We start from the raw sequence: 16,282 nt of genomic DNA, 5'->3' as shown, positions 1-16,282 counted from the left end.
AGCAAACTGTAAACCTGGACAGAGCTAGGTAGGTATAGAAGTCAACAGCGTGCGACAGACAAGAAAAATTTGACACTGAAAAAGGCTGAGCAACTAAAGACTGCAATCGAAGGAAAACTAGAAATGAGAAACTCAAAGGCCTAATGTCCATAGAAATCTCCAAACACAGTGGAACGTTTATTATGACGGGATCCTAAACTTAGCAGTATTGAGAGAAATAAGTCAGTGATCAGATACACGGATGACCTGGGTATCGTAGTAGAAACTAGAGGAAAGGAGATGATGGAGGTCACAACAAATCACGCCTTAAATAACATTACAGAGTGGATAGAGAAGAAGAACTTAAAACTGACGACCGAGGCAGTTCTCCTTGTTGCAGCTAGAACAACCAAAACCATTCCTGTGGTCGTAAATGACAAGATCACTGAAAGTCAAGAGGTTATCAGGTATCTGGGCATCCATTTATTTACAAAACTCACCTTTATAAATCGTTTCTAAAAAATCCACCAAAGTCTTTAATTACTTAAGTCGCCTAATGCCAAAAACGTACGGACCACGCGAAGAATACAGAAAAATACTAGCCTCAGTAGTGGAGTCCATTATGCTTTATGGTGCATCAATATGGGAAGAAGCCATAGAAAAGGAAATTGATAGAAAACCCCTCTTTAGTGTTCAGAAAAAATGTAATTCGAATAATTTGTGTACAAGGTAACTCCTTCAATACACTTGCTAGCAAGACAGAGCTCGAATAGAGAAGGAAGGAAAAGAGGCCAGAAATGTGGCCAATGAAGAACTATTGTCCCAGTGGAAAGAAGAGTACAATCACGACAATGGCACAGCTGATTGGACTAAAAGGCTAATACCTAACATAAAACCTTGGGTAGAAAAAAAACACGGTGAAACAGACTTTTACCTGACGCAGCTGCTAACTGGTCATGTAAATTTCCAAGCTTACCTTTAGCGCTTTATATTAAGTCAAACAGAGGAATGCTCTTGATATGGCTGAACGTACACTGTCTTAAGTGGGCAGAACAAAGAGCAAGTTGCAGAACAAATAACTGGTACACTAGACCCTGACACAATAGTCGCAAAAATTATCGCTTCTCCTGTTTTTTGGAAGGAAATATGCATTATCATTAAACGAAGAGAGGTAGCAAATCCAACTCCAAGAGCGAGTTAGTCCACGCTCAGCTTCAGCAACTTCTATGACCACCTTTTTGAAGTAATACATCCAGTAGTTCCACGAAGGAATCCTATTTTTAAATAAATATAAAGTTCCATAAAATTTAATTCATGCACCTAAAACAATCAAAAACTTAAGATACCCCTCATTCTGTGGAGATATCTCACATGGGTTGGTCAATTTTTGTAAGGATTTAAGTGTCTCAATCACGTTTAGAACGACAAACACCCTAAAAAGAAATATCGTGAAAATAAAGGTCAAAGATCATATCATTTCGAACTCAGCGATTTACGTAGACCAATCCATTTCTACTAGGTCACAAACCCTTTTAGTAGGCAAATTTAAAAACTCAGATATAGTTGAAACAAAGTCAGCTTTCGCAAACACTTTTTCTTCTCACTCCCTGTCAATCTTTTTCCATTAAAGATACAATCTTGTTGCAGGAAATCACTAGAACCAAGAAAAATACACTTTGGTATGTGTGAATTTAATTTTGAACCGGGCTTGATTTTTAACAATATTAACTAGTAATGTTTATTGTTTATGTTCAGCTAACATCATCGAACCCGATTAGTCAGAACCCAACACCGATGTGTTGGGTTCTGACTTTTGGTAGAACCTGAAAATTGATGTTACATCTATTTGGTTTATAATTTTTTTTTGTCGAATTCTTAAAAGTTAACCATAGTTTATCATTCGTTGTTATGTGTACTAATGTGCACGTCTTAAATTTCTGTCCCGGTTGTATTAGTGGCTGTTTTAGTTGTTTTAAAAATAATTCCTATTTTTATACTTTCTAATGTATTTAAATGAAAACTGTATTTTTATTTACTATGGCGAAACGCGTGTCATCTTGTTGAATATATTTTAGTTTGTGAGTAAAACTTTTTTTTAATATTTATTGTTTATAATAAGAAAATCTTCAATAGGACTCTTAGAAGGTAAAGTGCTACTTACTTATTGCTGTTTGATATGCTGCTGGGCCACGTTTCTCTCTTAGGTCCACCCTCAGAGTGGGCGTCGTCCGATTGGGCAGTTGGTTCCTGCCAGTCGGGGGGTTGCCACGTGTAAGTCATTTTGACACCGCCGGTGGTTTCGTCACGCTCGGTGCTGGTTCTGGGACGGTGCCGGGGGTCATCGGAACCCGGATGGGTGATGGTGAATTCGGCATGAACCGAAAATTGGGTCGGCGGTGAAGTCGGGTCACGTCGGAACATTTTTTTTTCTGTTTCAGTCGGGTTAAAAGATCTTCTTTTTTGGCAAGTGGAACTTTTTGGTTGGTAATTTTCGCATCGCCGGTTTAGTTTGTGATTTTATTAAGGGTAGTTATAGGAATTGTTTTTTTATGTACTCAAGATGACGTCAAAAAAGTTTGGAAAAGTCATAGGTCCTCTTCCTTCGTGCCGTTTTTTGGAGAACTCAAGAGAAATTTTTTGAATTTGAATTTCTAGGCCAATTCGTACATAAAAATATATAGAACATTAAATGAAGAAAATTAAATTCCCTACAATTTATCTTGGGAGAGCAAAGCAGTACAACCAACGAGAACAAAATTAGAGGACGCCAAAGGCACCATAATAATTTGTTTTTGTTTTTGGGAATCACTCAATTACGGTATATTTGGTTTTAAGATCACTTTTACTTTTGTAAATTCAATTAAATAGTTTTGTTCGAAGTAATAATTAAACTTATGCTCTTGGACTACTATTTAGGATAATAGCCCAGGTGTGTCATTCACTTAAAAAATCCATTAATGAAAGAAAGTTAGTATATCTAAGGTTATAATTTTAAAAGAAATGCCAAGAATTCAACTGGTAAGAATTCTAATAAAATTAAATGACGGTAAAAAAAATAATAATTTCCATAAATCTTAGACTATGTCTTTGCTTATAGCCTTATGTCCAGAGGTGTCAAAATGGGGAAAAATCCATTAGTGAAACAAAATTAAGACTTGTATGTTCAGGCCATAATTTTATAGTCCAAGTGTACTTGTACTACTAAAAATTTAATAAAGGTTATAAATTAACCTTCCAGTAATGATCAAAAAATTATACTTATGCCTTTGGACTAAATATTTCTTTAGTTATAGTTCAGGTGTTCACTAGTAAAAAAAGACGTACTTACACACTATGTGATTCCAATCTCATAGTCCAGGTATGCTTGTACTAAAAAATTCAATATTCTCTATAAATTAAGTAATAATTGAATTTATGCTCTAGGACTAATACTTTGATAATAGCCCAGATGTGCCATTAATTTAAGAAAAATAATTAATGGAAGGCAGTTAGAATTACACACCCAGTATATTTAAGCTTATAATCCAAAAAAAATTGCCAAGAATTCATCTGGTAATAATTTATCCTACATCCATAGTCTAGATGTTACAGTAATAAAAAAATTATAATTTCTATGAATTCACCTTCAAACTTGGACTAAATTCGAAGATGTAGTCCGGGTGTGCCGGTATAAAAAAATAATTTAACGAAAAACGCTAGCCATAGGCAATCATCTTATAGTCCAGGCGTCCCAGTGCCCAGTGCTAAAAAATTTATAATTTATCACTTAAATGAGACACTTGGGTTATTTAAGGAGAATACTTAAACCTTTTCTTATAGTTCAGATGTATCAAAAATGGGCAAAAAAATCCATTAATGAAACAAAATTAGGACTTTCATTATTAGATCATAATCTTAGTCCAAGTGTAATTGTTCTACTAAAAAATTAATTAAGTTTATAAACCTTCCAGCAATGAACAAACTATTATATTTATGCATTTGGACTACATCTTTCTTCAGTTATAATCCAGGCGTACCAGTAGTAAAAAAACCATTATTAGGACAACATTAGACTTACTTACTGTAATTACAATCTCATAGTTCAGATACTAAAAAATTTAATATTCGCTATAAATGTAATAATTGAACTTACGCTCTTGGATTACTATTTATGATAATAGCCACATGTACCATTAATTTAAAAAATCAACTAATGGAAGAATGTTGATATATCTAAGGTTATAGTCCAAAAAAATGCCAAGAATTCAACTGGTAATAATTCTAATGAAATTAAGTATCAATAATAAAAAAATTAACAATGTCCATAAATTCACCTTTAAACTTGTACTAAATTTGAAAATAAGCCGGGTGTGCCTGTACTAAAAAATCATTTAACGAAAAAACGTTAGACATACACACATCTTATAGTCCAGGCGTACCAGAACATCCATTGAACTTACGCTCTTGGACTTCTATATACTAAGTTAGTATATCTAAGGTTACAATTTAAAAAAAAACTTAGATTTCAACTGGTATTAATTCATCCTACATCCATAGTCCAGGTGTGCCTGTACTAAAAAATTATTTACCGAATAAACGTTAGACATACAGAATCATCTTATGATTTTATACAAATCACTCTTATACAAATCCAAATCAAAACTATATATATTTGTAGGTCTGATTAATGCCCTGTAGCGTTTTTGTTCATACTGCAATAATTCTATGTTGGTGTCTTCATGAAAGATGGATGATCTTTTTGATTTAGATAATCCTAATCAAACTTTTCTCATCAGCATCTACCAGAAAAACCTTATCTCAAGGATAAATCACATATGGAAGATACGGTCTACTCGTCAATGCTTACTTTTCCATCTCACACCAAATTTCGCCTAACTTCATTGCAAAACAACTAATGTGGTTATAGTAGAATAGGCATAGAGAACTTGGCTTTATCATATCTGAAAATTTGTTATTTTAAACTGAATGGTATATTACATAACGTGGAATTTATTCTGTTACATTACAAACTTAGGGATAAATAAGAAATGTTGGTCTTACACCTTTAATAGAATACGTAAGAATACACTGAAAGAGTATGTATCATAAACTACATAAGATTCAGAAATATATTTTTAGTAAAAGATTTGTAATGCAACGGATTGTAGTTCCTCCGAAATTAAGCCTTCCTAAAAGATGACCCAAAGTACCTTCTATAAGTAAGAAGCTTACTTATAGAAGCAGAAAGTAACCTTCAATTCACTTAGATTTCAAACATTCTGCGCAAAAACAGTATCTCTGCTTAGTTCAATGCAATCGTAAAAATTAAGAAAACACGGTTTTAATATTAATAAAACAAAAAATAAAATAGTAATAGATAATATTTCCACTAAGGCTGATAAAGGATCTTGCTTGTTAACCTTAAATAGAGTCGGTTACATTAATTAAGATTCGGAGTAAAAATGTATACGTCCTTATAAAATGTGTAGTTTTATGACCGGGTTTCAAACCTCAAAAAAGAAATCGGGGAATAAAATATTGGATGATGTATATAAAAAAGTTTTGGAAGAAAGTAGAGATTAACTAAAAGAGCAGCTTTTGTCAATGTCCCTTGATAAATGCTCAAATATTCATAATAATACCACTGCTTGCTGTTAAGTTATCGTGAACCCTACTTAATTTGCTGCGTTGATACGTCAGGTAATCACCATACTGCAGAGAACCTGTTGAAATGAACCAGTTGCATATGATCCAATAAATTATGCTTAATAATTAATCCAGAATTGCTTTTTTACTTGCTGACTGACGATTTACAAATAAAGAATCTTAAGGCTTATATACACCCTCCATCATCTTGATATAAAAAATACAATGGTAAAATGTATCTTATCTCGAAAATCGAGGCCTATAGTACAGATTTGTTAAGATAATAAGGATGAAATTGATATGGATATTTTTCGAATTGCTACTGATACAAATATTACAAGTAAATGTAAAGACTTTCTACTGACAGCGGGTACGAATTTTCTCCATATTTGGACTGATACACTCAAAATCGGTTACGTACTGGAAAGGTCAGTAGCTTACTGACCGATTTATATTCGATTTTTTAAAAATTAAAAATTTAGATTGGGTATTTACAAGATAACGGGATGAAGAGCATTTAACTGTGGATTCAAGCAACATAATTCAACCTGTGCCATTGCTAATATATGATACATCTGACACGGATTTGGAGATGGATATTCCACTTATAAAAATCAAATAATTACATAATTTTGTTGTTGAATATTTAATTTTTCCAAATATACATTGGGTGATAGAGAACTGTTATGTACAAATATATTGGATATACATATATTGTATATACTGTCGATATCTTCATATTTATAATAAATATTATATTTTCCACCAAAACAACTTTAGAAGTAGTGAAGGACCCGGAATAAATTAAGAAAATACATTAGATGTTGCTATTAACTTTGTAGCATTGTAACTAATAAAGTAAGCCACATTTTCTGGATATATTCCGACTCCTTCGCCATTTCTAACATTGTTACAGTATAAAATGAGATCCGTTTTTTTTTTCATTTAATGGGTCTGAATTTTTCCGTTTTATGTGAATTTTAACTAAGATGTCTACAAATTTGCTGTTTTCTAGAAAATCCAAAAGTCCAGAAATTCTTTTCTTTACTTAAGCTAAAAATACCGCGTAAGGGATGAAAATTCTAAAAGCGTTACATTTTTACATTTAAAAAACTTTGCGATAGTAAAAAGAATCCACTTCGTTACAAAAGATGCATAGAACTGTGTTTCGGCGAATTTAACGTGCTCTAATTTTGTTCCTGTTGTTTGTACAGCTCCGCAGCCGGTGGGTAAATTGTACGGAATTTATTAATATTCATTTTTTTTATACATTTTTCCGTTTACCTAGAAAATCAAATAAAAAAATCTATACTCTATTATTATGATATAGTGAAAGTGTTTCTGTTACTGATAAACGTAAAAGTATCAAAAAGTGTTTTATTTTCCTCAATATATGCTCAGTAGACAATTTTTATCTTGTCCAGTCATTCTCAAAAAAAAACCTTTAAATACCTTCTCTTGGCAATCAGACCGCATGAACGCACAGACCATTCCGTTCAACACACAAATAAGAATAGTCGTAATTCGAAAATCTACCGAATTATGTCAGGTCAAGTTATTTTAAGATCGCGTTTCCTCACACATTTACAGCTGCAGTAACTTATTTCTGGTTTTACGCTCGTGTAATGGTCAGGTAAAAAATTGTTACTGCTGACACCTGACGGACTTGGGGCCAAATAGGTCATAGACAGAGGCCAGAATCACTAATGAATAACCAGGATACACAGTCTGATGCTCCAGCTTATAAGGTATTAAGAACAATATATCATGTGTGTGTAGAAAGGGGATTCAGAAGTAGGAAGTAAAGAGAAGACCCTTTGAAAATTCTAGAAATTTTTAAACTATTTGAGAAATTTACCTAACCCAACCGACCTCTTAGATTTTAGTCAAGTTTGTAAAAAAAACTATAGAATATGATCTGGTAAGTTTTCTCGAAGTGAAAAGAAGATAACGTCGCACAGTGGAACGTCTATATGGAGATATCGGGACGTGGTTATATTTTATATAATATTTGTACTTACTGTGAAAATTTCACTAAAAACAAGTTTTTATTCATCAATATAATATTTATTTTTTTGCTTATCAATAAATATTAATTTTTTTTTGCGGTAAATTAATTGTTATAATATACAAATGCAAAAGTTAATGGACTGCCCGGGCTTCGTTTTCGATGCGCCACCCGGTATATACCATTGATTATATTGGTGGGCAAAGGAGAGAAAGTATCTGCGCTGTATTTTGATTTGTCAAAAGCATTTGACACTTGTCCGAATTAGAACAATATGGTCTTAGGGCAATTTACTTGACTCTTTTAAGATCATATTTAACTGACAGGGAGCATAGTGTCTTATGCAGAAAGACAAATCCCATTGGTCGAAAATAATTAGAATAGAAATCCTAAAATGGTCGTGGGATAGTCTGTCAGTATGCAAATGACACATATTTAATCCTGACTGGCTTGTCCTTGGGTGGTCTAAAGCATAAACTGGACCAGTTTAAACGTCATTAATTTTAATACGTAATAGAGAATTAAAAAAAAATAGACTTTCATTCACATACAGGGTGTTAAAGTTAAGAATAATTAATTGTTCATTTATAATAACTTTTAAACTACCAGCTCAATTTTAATTAAATTTCGCATGCAGGTTATTGTAGTAAAAAAGTTACTCTTGCAAAATTATGATTTAAGGCACTGTTTTTAAAAAAATATCTTAGTTTAATTATACAGAAACGCCAGTCAAAATGCTGCAAAAACCTAAAAAAAAAGAATTAGGCTTGAATCTTAAATTAAACCGGTCAAATAATATAATGACTTAAGCAAAACAAAGGTAAAAACACAAAGTCACGGTCTCATCAAATCCATATAATTTTTTTAGCTTTTACAACTAACAACAAAAGAAAAGATTTTCTTTTGTTGTTAGTTGTAATGCGATCTGTGCCTGATGATGCTCCAATAGGAGCGAAACACGTGTAGCTTTAAAAAATTATATGGATTTGATGAGACCGTGACTTTGTGTTTTTACCTTTGTTTTGTTTTCGTTTGGTCTCTTAGAGAAAAAATGGATGATACGTTTCTATAATGACTTAAGGTAACTTTTGATCATCTTTTATATTCAACTTTTTTACAAATCCAAGCCCGATTTCCTTTTTATATAAATTTTTGGAACATTTTAGCAGGTATTTCTGAACAATTAAAGTAAGATATTTTAAAAACAGTGCGTTAAATCTTAACTTTGCAAGAGTAACTTTTTTTTCAAATTAAATGGAGAATCTAACAGTTGACTTCTTATAAAAAATATTTTATCACCTCTCACATTTGGGACAAAAAAGTCCCTCCGTATGTTACGCCACTGGCAATTTTTTTAAAAATTGACTTTATCATTGACAATTCACTACAATAACCTGCATGTGAAATTTAATTAAAATTGAGCTAATAATTTAAAAGTTATGATAAATAAACAATTAATTATTCTTAACTTTACCACCCTGTATCTTTGTTACTAAACATTTCTGAGAAAAGTTTTACAATGAAAGTCTATTTTTTTTTAATTCTCTATAACGTATTAAAATTAATGACGTTTGAACTGGACCACCTTGTATATGTAGAGTCCAAAAATTAAGAAAATTGGATTAACTCGTAATAAAAATTGAATAAATCATGCCACCCTTGATTAATAAAAGAATAAAACTTTTCGTTTAGTCCAAAAAAAATATATATTTCTTCATCTCTTAGAAATTCTCTTTCAAAATGTCTTTCAAAACAAATTTTCGAAAATATTTCCCACAAACCATCATGAGGTTTTAAATGTGACATCGTATATCTCGCCTATACACCCAAGTTTCTAGGAACTTTATTAAAACATTAACAACAAACACCCTGTTATCTATATAAAAAAAATTAAACCCTCATATAAATGTCGACGTTTCCGAACGGTATAACAGTTAAAGACATTTAAAGTGGAAAAGAACGATAAAAGGGCGCAGGTGTTTTAAATCTGTCGACGATTGCGGAACTAAATCATAAACAGAAATGGTGTCCGAGTGTCTAAAGATAGCGGACTCCTCGAATCTAAATCGAGGTGACTCGAATTATTTATAGCTTTGCTCTTAAAGTGCGTGAGCTTTATTTACCTTTTATTATTTAAGTTTATATTGGGACAGATTTGTCTTGAATATAATCATATTTGCATGTCAAGGATTTTTCTTATGGCAATTTTAAAATGTATGTACAAGTTCAGTGATCTAAGATTATGCGTAAAGGTTTCATACTAAATCCTACTATACATCAAAGCCAAGGAACCGCATTAAATCACTTAAATAAACTCTCAGGATTATCTGAAACCGGATCACGTTTTTTTATGTTTTTCGAAACGATTTTTCAACCGATCTTCGTGCGCGAAAATGGTTTCCAAACACCTACGCGTAAACAAAAGAAAAATAAGTGGAAAAAAAGCAGCGAAAAACACAAAAGCTCCGATTCCCCGGTGCGCTGGTTATTTTCGGGATCGGAGACCGAATTATAAATATAAAATTGGACGCGTTCGGTACGTTCGGACGTCGCCGGTGTCCGCGACTCGACTGAATCCGAGGAGTTTATTCTTACGTATACAACTTGTGACATAGAAATTAATTTTTATTGTAGATTTTTTTAGCAAGGTGTAAATTTCAGGAGAGTGAGTCTAGGTTGGTTGTAATTATGTGGGATTATGAAAATGTCGATTTATTTTTGTTTCCAACGATTATAATCATTGAGATCATTAAATAGGAAAAAAAAGCCCTAAAATCCCAAAAATGAATCATTGTTTTTGTTGTTCTAATATTTGATTAGGTTTGGTTTCCAGAAATTTCTTTAACAAAAGTAATAGAATTACTGATAAAATGATGAAAGTTTGACAAATAACATTGAAATTTCACATAGATTCTTTGCAAATCGGCAACTATTTCAATTATAGAATTAGTGACAAAATGGTGAAAGATTGATACCATTTTTCAACAATTTAAAATTATAGTTTTCCAGCGATTTTGTTAGATGTTGCCAGCAGTTAAAATCAAAACTACGTCTAGATTCTTTGTACCCAAATATAACAGAGTTTTATGTGGTTCGAAAATATTTCGGAAGCTCATAAAGAACCCTGCTAATAAAGGGTATTCAAACAAGAGTACTATTCTTATCTCAAACTTTGTTCAAGTTATTCAGTTTTTATTTCATTGGGGAATTCAATTAACAATCTAGCGCTATACAGCCGAATAATTTGTTTATATTATTGCAAATTGTTTTTAAAATGGGTGTTCGGTGCGAGCCCCATATCGGCAAATTCGTGATTAATAACGCAACCGTCTCTTAGAAGTAACCATTCGCAAAATATGGCAAAATATAATCGCGGATCTGTGTAAGATGTCTAAACAAAAGTACAGGAACGTTCAACCCGTTCGGTTGAGAATATTCAAGCTGTTCGTCAAAGTGTGGCTGAAAATTCACAAATGCTTTTTTTAAAAGCGTTCGCAAAATTCGGACATTATCAGACCCAACGACCATTTACAGAAAAAAAAATGTAGATCTTCATCTTTACTAGATTCAACTTACACAGGAGCTAAAGCTAGCCTATAATGGAAAACGCCGTACTTTTTGCAATTGAATCCTAGAGAGGAAAACAGGGATAAACATTTTTGCAAAAAGAGAACAAGATCATTTTTAGTGACAAGGCTCATTTTCATTTGAACAGTTACGTAAATAAACAAAATTGGCGCATTCGTGGAAAATCTACGAAAAGCCAATGCATGCTCAAAGTGTCACGGTTTGGCGCGGTTTTTGGGTTGGGGTATCATTGGAACTAATTTTTTTGAAAATGAAGACGAACAAGCTGTTAACGGAGTAAACGGAGAGCGATACGGAACATGATTGATGGCTTTTTATGAAACGAGATAATGGACATGAATTTAGAGAATATGTGGTTACGATCACAAGACAAGATGGTACGATCAGCACGAGACATATTGAGCTTATTGCGTACACAGTTGGAGGGAGGATTATCTTAAGGAATGGAGACGTCAATTGGCCAGCAAGATCGTGCGATTTGACGTCACTGGATTATTTTTTCAAAGCTTACGAAAACAATCCCCAAACCATGCAACAACGTGACATAATTTCAGAACTGTATTTAGAAGTAATCGAAAATTTCAACAAAACAATTATGTACTGCCTGAGAAGTCGTGGTGGCCATTTGGCAGATATTGTGTTCCACGTATAATAATTGTACACTGTCCAGATAGATACTGCCCTAAATAACTTGCAGGTTAGAAACATTTTATTTTATTTATTACCAAAACCTATTGTTGGAACACCCTTTATAAAGAAAACCAAAGGTGTTATCTATAATTATGATAAGTGGGGCATACCGTATTTGTAAGTTAAACAAAGAACTTGTTTTAAGGTTTTGTTGCTTTATTTAAAGTTCATTTCAAAACGTTTACAGGAGCGGGTGTTCTAATATAGATATTAATGATGGCTATGGTTATAAGTCTGACAAAGACCGGGAGCACTCTATTATCTGAGGAAATTAAAAAAGAAAATAGAACGTAGGTAAGATTTTTTTTTGTATGTAAGGTTAGGTTTTCAAATTTTGTATATACTCTTAAATACACGACTTATTTTCGTTTAAGAATTAAAATTCGTGGTCGTTATTTTAATATTCCCAATGAAGAAACAGACTTGAAAAACCTTTTAAATAAGTACGAGGTTTGTCCGGAAAATACGTATAAAAGTGGAATAATATTTTTATTTTACAATTATTCGGAAATTTCAATATGGTCTCCTTCAAAGTATTCCCCCTGAGACAAGATGCACTTTTGCCAACGTCGTTTCCACTGTATGATCGCTGGTTCAGGTGTTAGGCTCTTCAATTGCGGTGTCGTTTCGGACTTGATGGCTTCCACATCACCCAAGTGCCGCCCCCGAAACACCATTTTGCATTTGGGAAACAGAAAAAAGTCACAAGGGGCTAAATCGGGTGAATAAGGCGGGTGTTCTGTCACAATGATTGAGCTCCTAGCCAAAAACTCACTCACAACGAGAGATGTGTGTGCAGGCGCGTTGTCGTGATGAAGGATCCACTTGCCTGATCCTGTCAGGATTTCGTGGACGATTGTTTTAGGTGTTGACAGTTTCTCAGCTATCATCCTAACTGTCAATCGACGGTCATTAAGGACACAACCACGAATTCGTTCAACGTTTTCCTCAGAAGTCGATGTGGAGGGGCGTCCTGACCGTTGGTCATCTTTCACGTCTTCTCGGCCTTCCCGAAACCTTTTCAACCACTTGTTGACAGTTGGTTACTTTAGAGAATTGTCTCCGTAAACTTGTTTCAAACACTCGAAAATTTCACGACCATTCTTGCCTAGCTTTGCAAGAAACTTGATGTTAATTCGATGTTCCTCAATCAGAGAGATCTCCATGCGGACGGCAGGTAGAAAAAGGGTTACTTTAAACGTGTAAACGTCAATTCGCTATAAGTCGCAGAGCGCTCTGGCTCGAACTGAGAGTTCAGTGGATGGTATAGACACAGTCTAACAAATCTATATACTTTTAAATCTATATACTTTGGTACAGAGAGAGGAAATCACCGGGCCGCCCCTCCCCTACGCGTAGATACGACGCCACGATCATTTTATACGTACTTTCCGCACAAACCTCGTATATAGGCTGCTACATTACTTTTTTGTATAATTTTACTATTTAAACTCTATAATTTGACACTATAATTTCAGTTCATACTCAAAGGAAGAAACAATATATAGATTTGTGTTTTCTACAAGCTTGCTGTATGAAGAATAAGCAACTTAAAGTAGATAGTGAATCTGAAATCAAAATGCTTCTCATCCTTCTGCTGTTGAGATGCAAACCAATTATACCAGGTAATAGGGTTATAATGAACTTTTAATTAACTTAAATCTTCCTAAAGAAAAGAAAATTGAGCTATCACAAGTTAGAATGTACAGAAATAAACTTAATATTGTTAAATGTCAAAACGCCCTTTTGCAAGATATTTTTACATTTCTAAATAATTTTGAATTATTTCTAAAAAAGTTTTAAAATCTTGTTTTAGAAGCGTTTCCAGTTGCTGTATGGCTTTTACGCTAAACAAGTTAACAGTACACAAGAAATACCGCCATCAGTAGAATATCTCAATGTCGACAAACCAGAAACACTGTTCAGTTCTAATGATATAAATTTTAACGAAGAAACCATACACGATGAGGGGGGGGGGGGGGGGGTTCTAAAGAAGATAATGTGTTAAATGTTGCAAAGAAAATATTAACTTAAAAAAGACAGAAAAATGTATCTGAATTTGATCAGGGTCTAAATTTGATCAGGGACTTATTTCTTCGCGAAAAAAAATCGTTCCTGCTAGAGAGATTAAAAATAAAAAGATTGCGTACAAAAATGCCTATTTAAGTGCTTTCTAATAATAAGCGATTTAAAAAAAAAATTATTTGCTGTCAGCTGTTGAAAAATAGAACTATATTTTAAATACCATTAAAGTCGAGACTCCCTGCAAGAGAAGGAAAGAGAAGAAGCCAGATAATTCTGGAAAAAATAAAACATTTAGATATTATTTTCAATTAAATGAACAAGAAATTGAAGTTTGCAAGGATTTTTATACCGAAACTTTATCTTACCAAACATTCGCACCTGGATTCGAAAGAAACTACGATCGATATGGATCTCGAAAGGAAGGTTTTTCTGGTGGCACAAACTGGTGAAACAGTTTCATAAATTTGGAGTGAGTGAGAGTGAAAATACACGGTTGTCACAGCTGAATATCGCACCAAAGATCAAGATCACGAACCTCCATGTTCTTTGTTACAATTAACTCGTCAAGATTTAGAAATACCAACGTTGCTCCAGAAAGGCACCTGCAGATTTGCCGCGCTGTTAGACTGCTGCTCAATATATCACCCGATTCCGAAGATTTCTTGCAAATGCCTTATAACTTTTTCTATGACTACTGTCCTGTTCAGAGTGAACTCAAAAAGTAGTACTACCACTCAAGTATGCAGCAAATGTGATCTATTTTCATCTAAAAAAATACCCAATCAACACATTCGTATGAGGCACAAACTAACTCAATTGAGACAAAAATTAGACCCCGATGGTCGACACATCGGGAAAATGAACTACTTTGCATTGTTAACGATGAAGAGAATTTTCGAAAGAGACAACGTTAATCAAACGAATGTGTGACTACTTATGTTTCATCCTCTATAGCTTCGAGTCTTCCAACCATGAATGAAACAAAATGGTTGACTACTCTATAAAGAGAATACAAATTAATTATCATGATTATCTCTAATTGATTACTCAATTATTATCTCAGTATTTTTCAGTACCGAATTCTTGTAGAGTATAATGTTTTCATATGATTTCAAAAGATCTATCTCTCTGAAAGATCTGTTATGTGCTTGTAATAAAACTGTAAAGCTAAAAACAATAAATACAGTCACTATTTGTATAGAAATTATTGTATCCACTAAAATGAAAGAATGAAATTTTCTATTGAAAATAATATCAAAATATAATTTATAGCTGAATGTTGGGGTGTTTCAAAAAGTTTTCAAAGGTTTCAGAGGAACCTTAGATAAACACTCATGTTTCAGTATAATAAATTTTATGCATTTATTTTTCTAAATTTTCCTTTCTTATTCCGTCAAAATAATAGATATTTAATAGAACTGCATTTATGTTGAGGAACTAAAAAGATTTTTATCTTAATTCCTCTTGTGACAAAAATACTATTTACTTTGTAGTAGCACACAACCAATAAAGGAGATTTGCCAGTAATTGTAAGGAATACAAAGCGTAAGAGTTTAATGTTCCAGTTTTCGAACCATTAAGTCCTAATTGTTTAGTGAAGGTTTGAATAACTTTCAAATAAGAATTATCTTAATAGGCGGTCTTTGAACAACATCGACACTTTCATCGAAAACAAGTATTCGAAGGTGTATTTTAAGTTTTTGCATCACATAAGGTAATATTAAACGAATCAATTCACGGAACACTATAAAGCTGGATTAACAAACAACAAACAAATGTACGAGCTACGTAACGCACCAGGAGGATAAAAAATCACAAAAGTAAAACAGTAACTAATACATTTACAAAAAGTATACAGTGAAAACATCACAAACTGGTGATATTAACTGAGGCTATAGATTTTGGTAAAGAGCATATCGACAGTGAAATCACATTAAAAACAGTGAAATGTGGAAAGAAAGTATGTAATATTTGGATTCGCCAAAAAATGCAAGAAAACTGGTTTCATTTTCTGTATATAGAAAAATATTCTGCAACAATTTTAAGCATTGCTTTTCACAAGCCACCTAAAGGTAGGTGTGATACGTGCGAAGAAATAAAAGAATGAAGAAAATAGAAAATAATACGGATGACAAGTCGGAAAAAAGTATGTTGACGATTTACAGGAAAAAGAATACATGTGAGAGGAAAATGGACAGTGGAATTCCAATACTGTACTTTGATTTTGAAAATGTGTTAACAAGTCTAAAAGCAGGCATAAAAAACATTTTTATAAAAGTAAATTAAATGTTTACAATATGACCCTTCCATGCAAAGCTGGCAGAAAAGAGAATAGTAGACAATAATAAAATGCGAGAAACGATTTGT

The 16,282-nt window shown here is 33.0% G+C and overlaps 2 protein-coding genes across 13 annotated transcripts in view; both read right to left on the bottom strand.

Annotated features, from left to right (window-relative positions):
- Nucleotides 1-10,261, bottom strand: part of LOC126739276 (uncharacterized) — a 36,690-nt gene extending 26,429 nt beyond the window's left edge. Inside the window, exons 1-2 of one of the 10 annotated variants that reach the window (XM_050444884.1) lie at nt 9,835-10,261; nt 2,141-2,601 (exon numbers count right to left, since the gene is read on the bottom strand). In XM_050444884.1, coding sequence (XP_050300841.1) covers nt 2,141-2,400 — 260 coding nt within the window. In that variant the 5' untranslated portion in view covers nt 2,401-2,601; nt 9,835-10,261. Of the gene's footprint in view, nt 1-2,140; nt 2,631-7,056; nt 8,099-9,735 lie in introns of those variants that run through there. The other 9 variants (XM_050444883.1, XM_050444882.1, XM_050444887.1 and 6 more) reach the window with 9 other exon arrangements.
- The window catches only part of LOC126739275 (serine/threonine-protein kinase N), a 141,431-nt gene that overhangs the window by 88,399 nt on the left and 36,750 nt on the right, over nt 1-16,282 (bottom strand). The gene's annotated exons all lie outside the window — the stretch shown is intronic.

This window comes from Anthonomus grandis, chromosome 8 (assembly GCF_022605725.1).
Source record: "Anthonomus grandis grandis chromosome 8, icAntGran1.3, whole genome shotgun sequence".
NCBI classification, from domain to species: Eukaryota; Metazoa; Arthropoda; class Insecta; order Coleoptera; family Curculionidae; genus Anthonomus; species Anthonomus grandis.
This window is presented reverse-complemented; position numbering and strand designations above follow the sequence as displayed.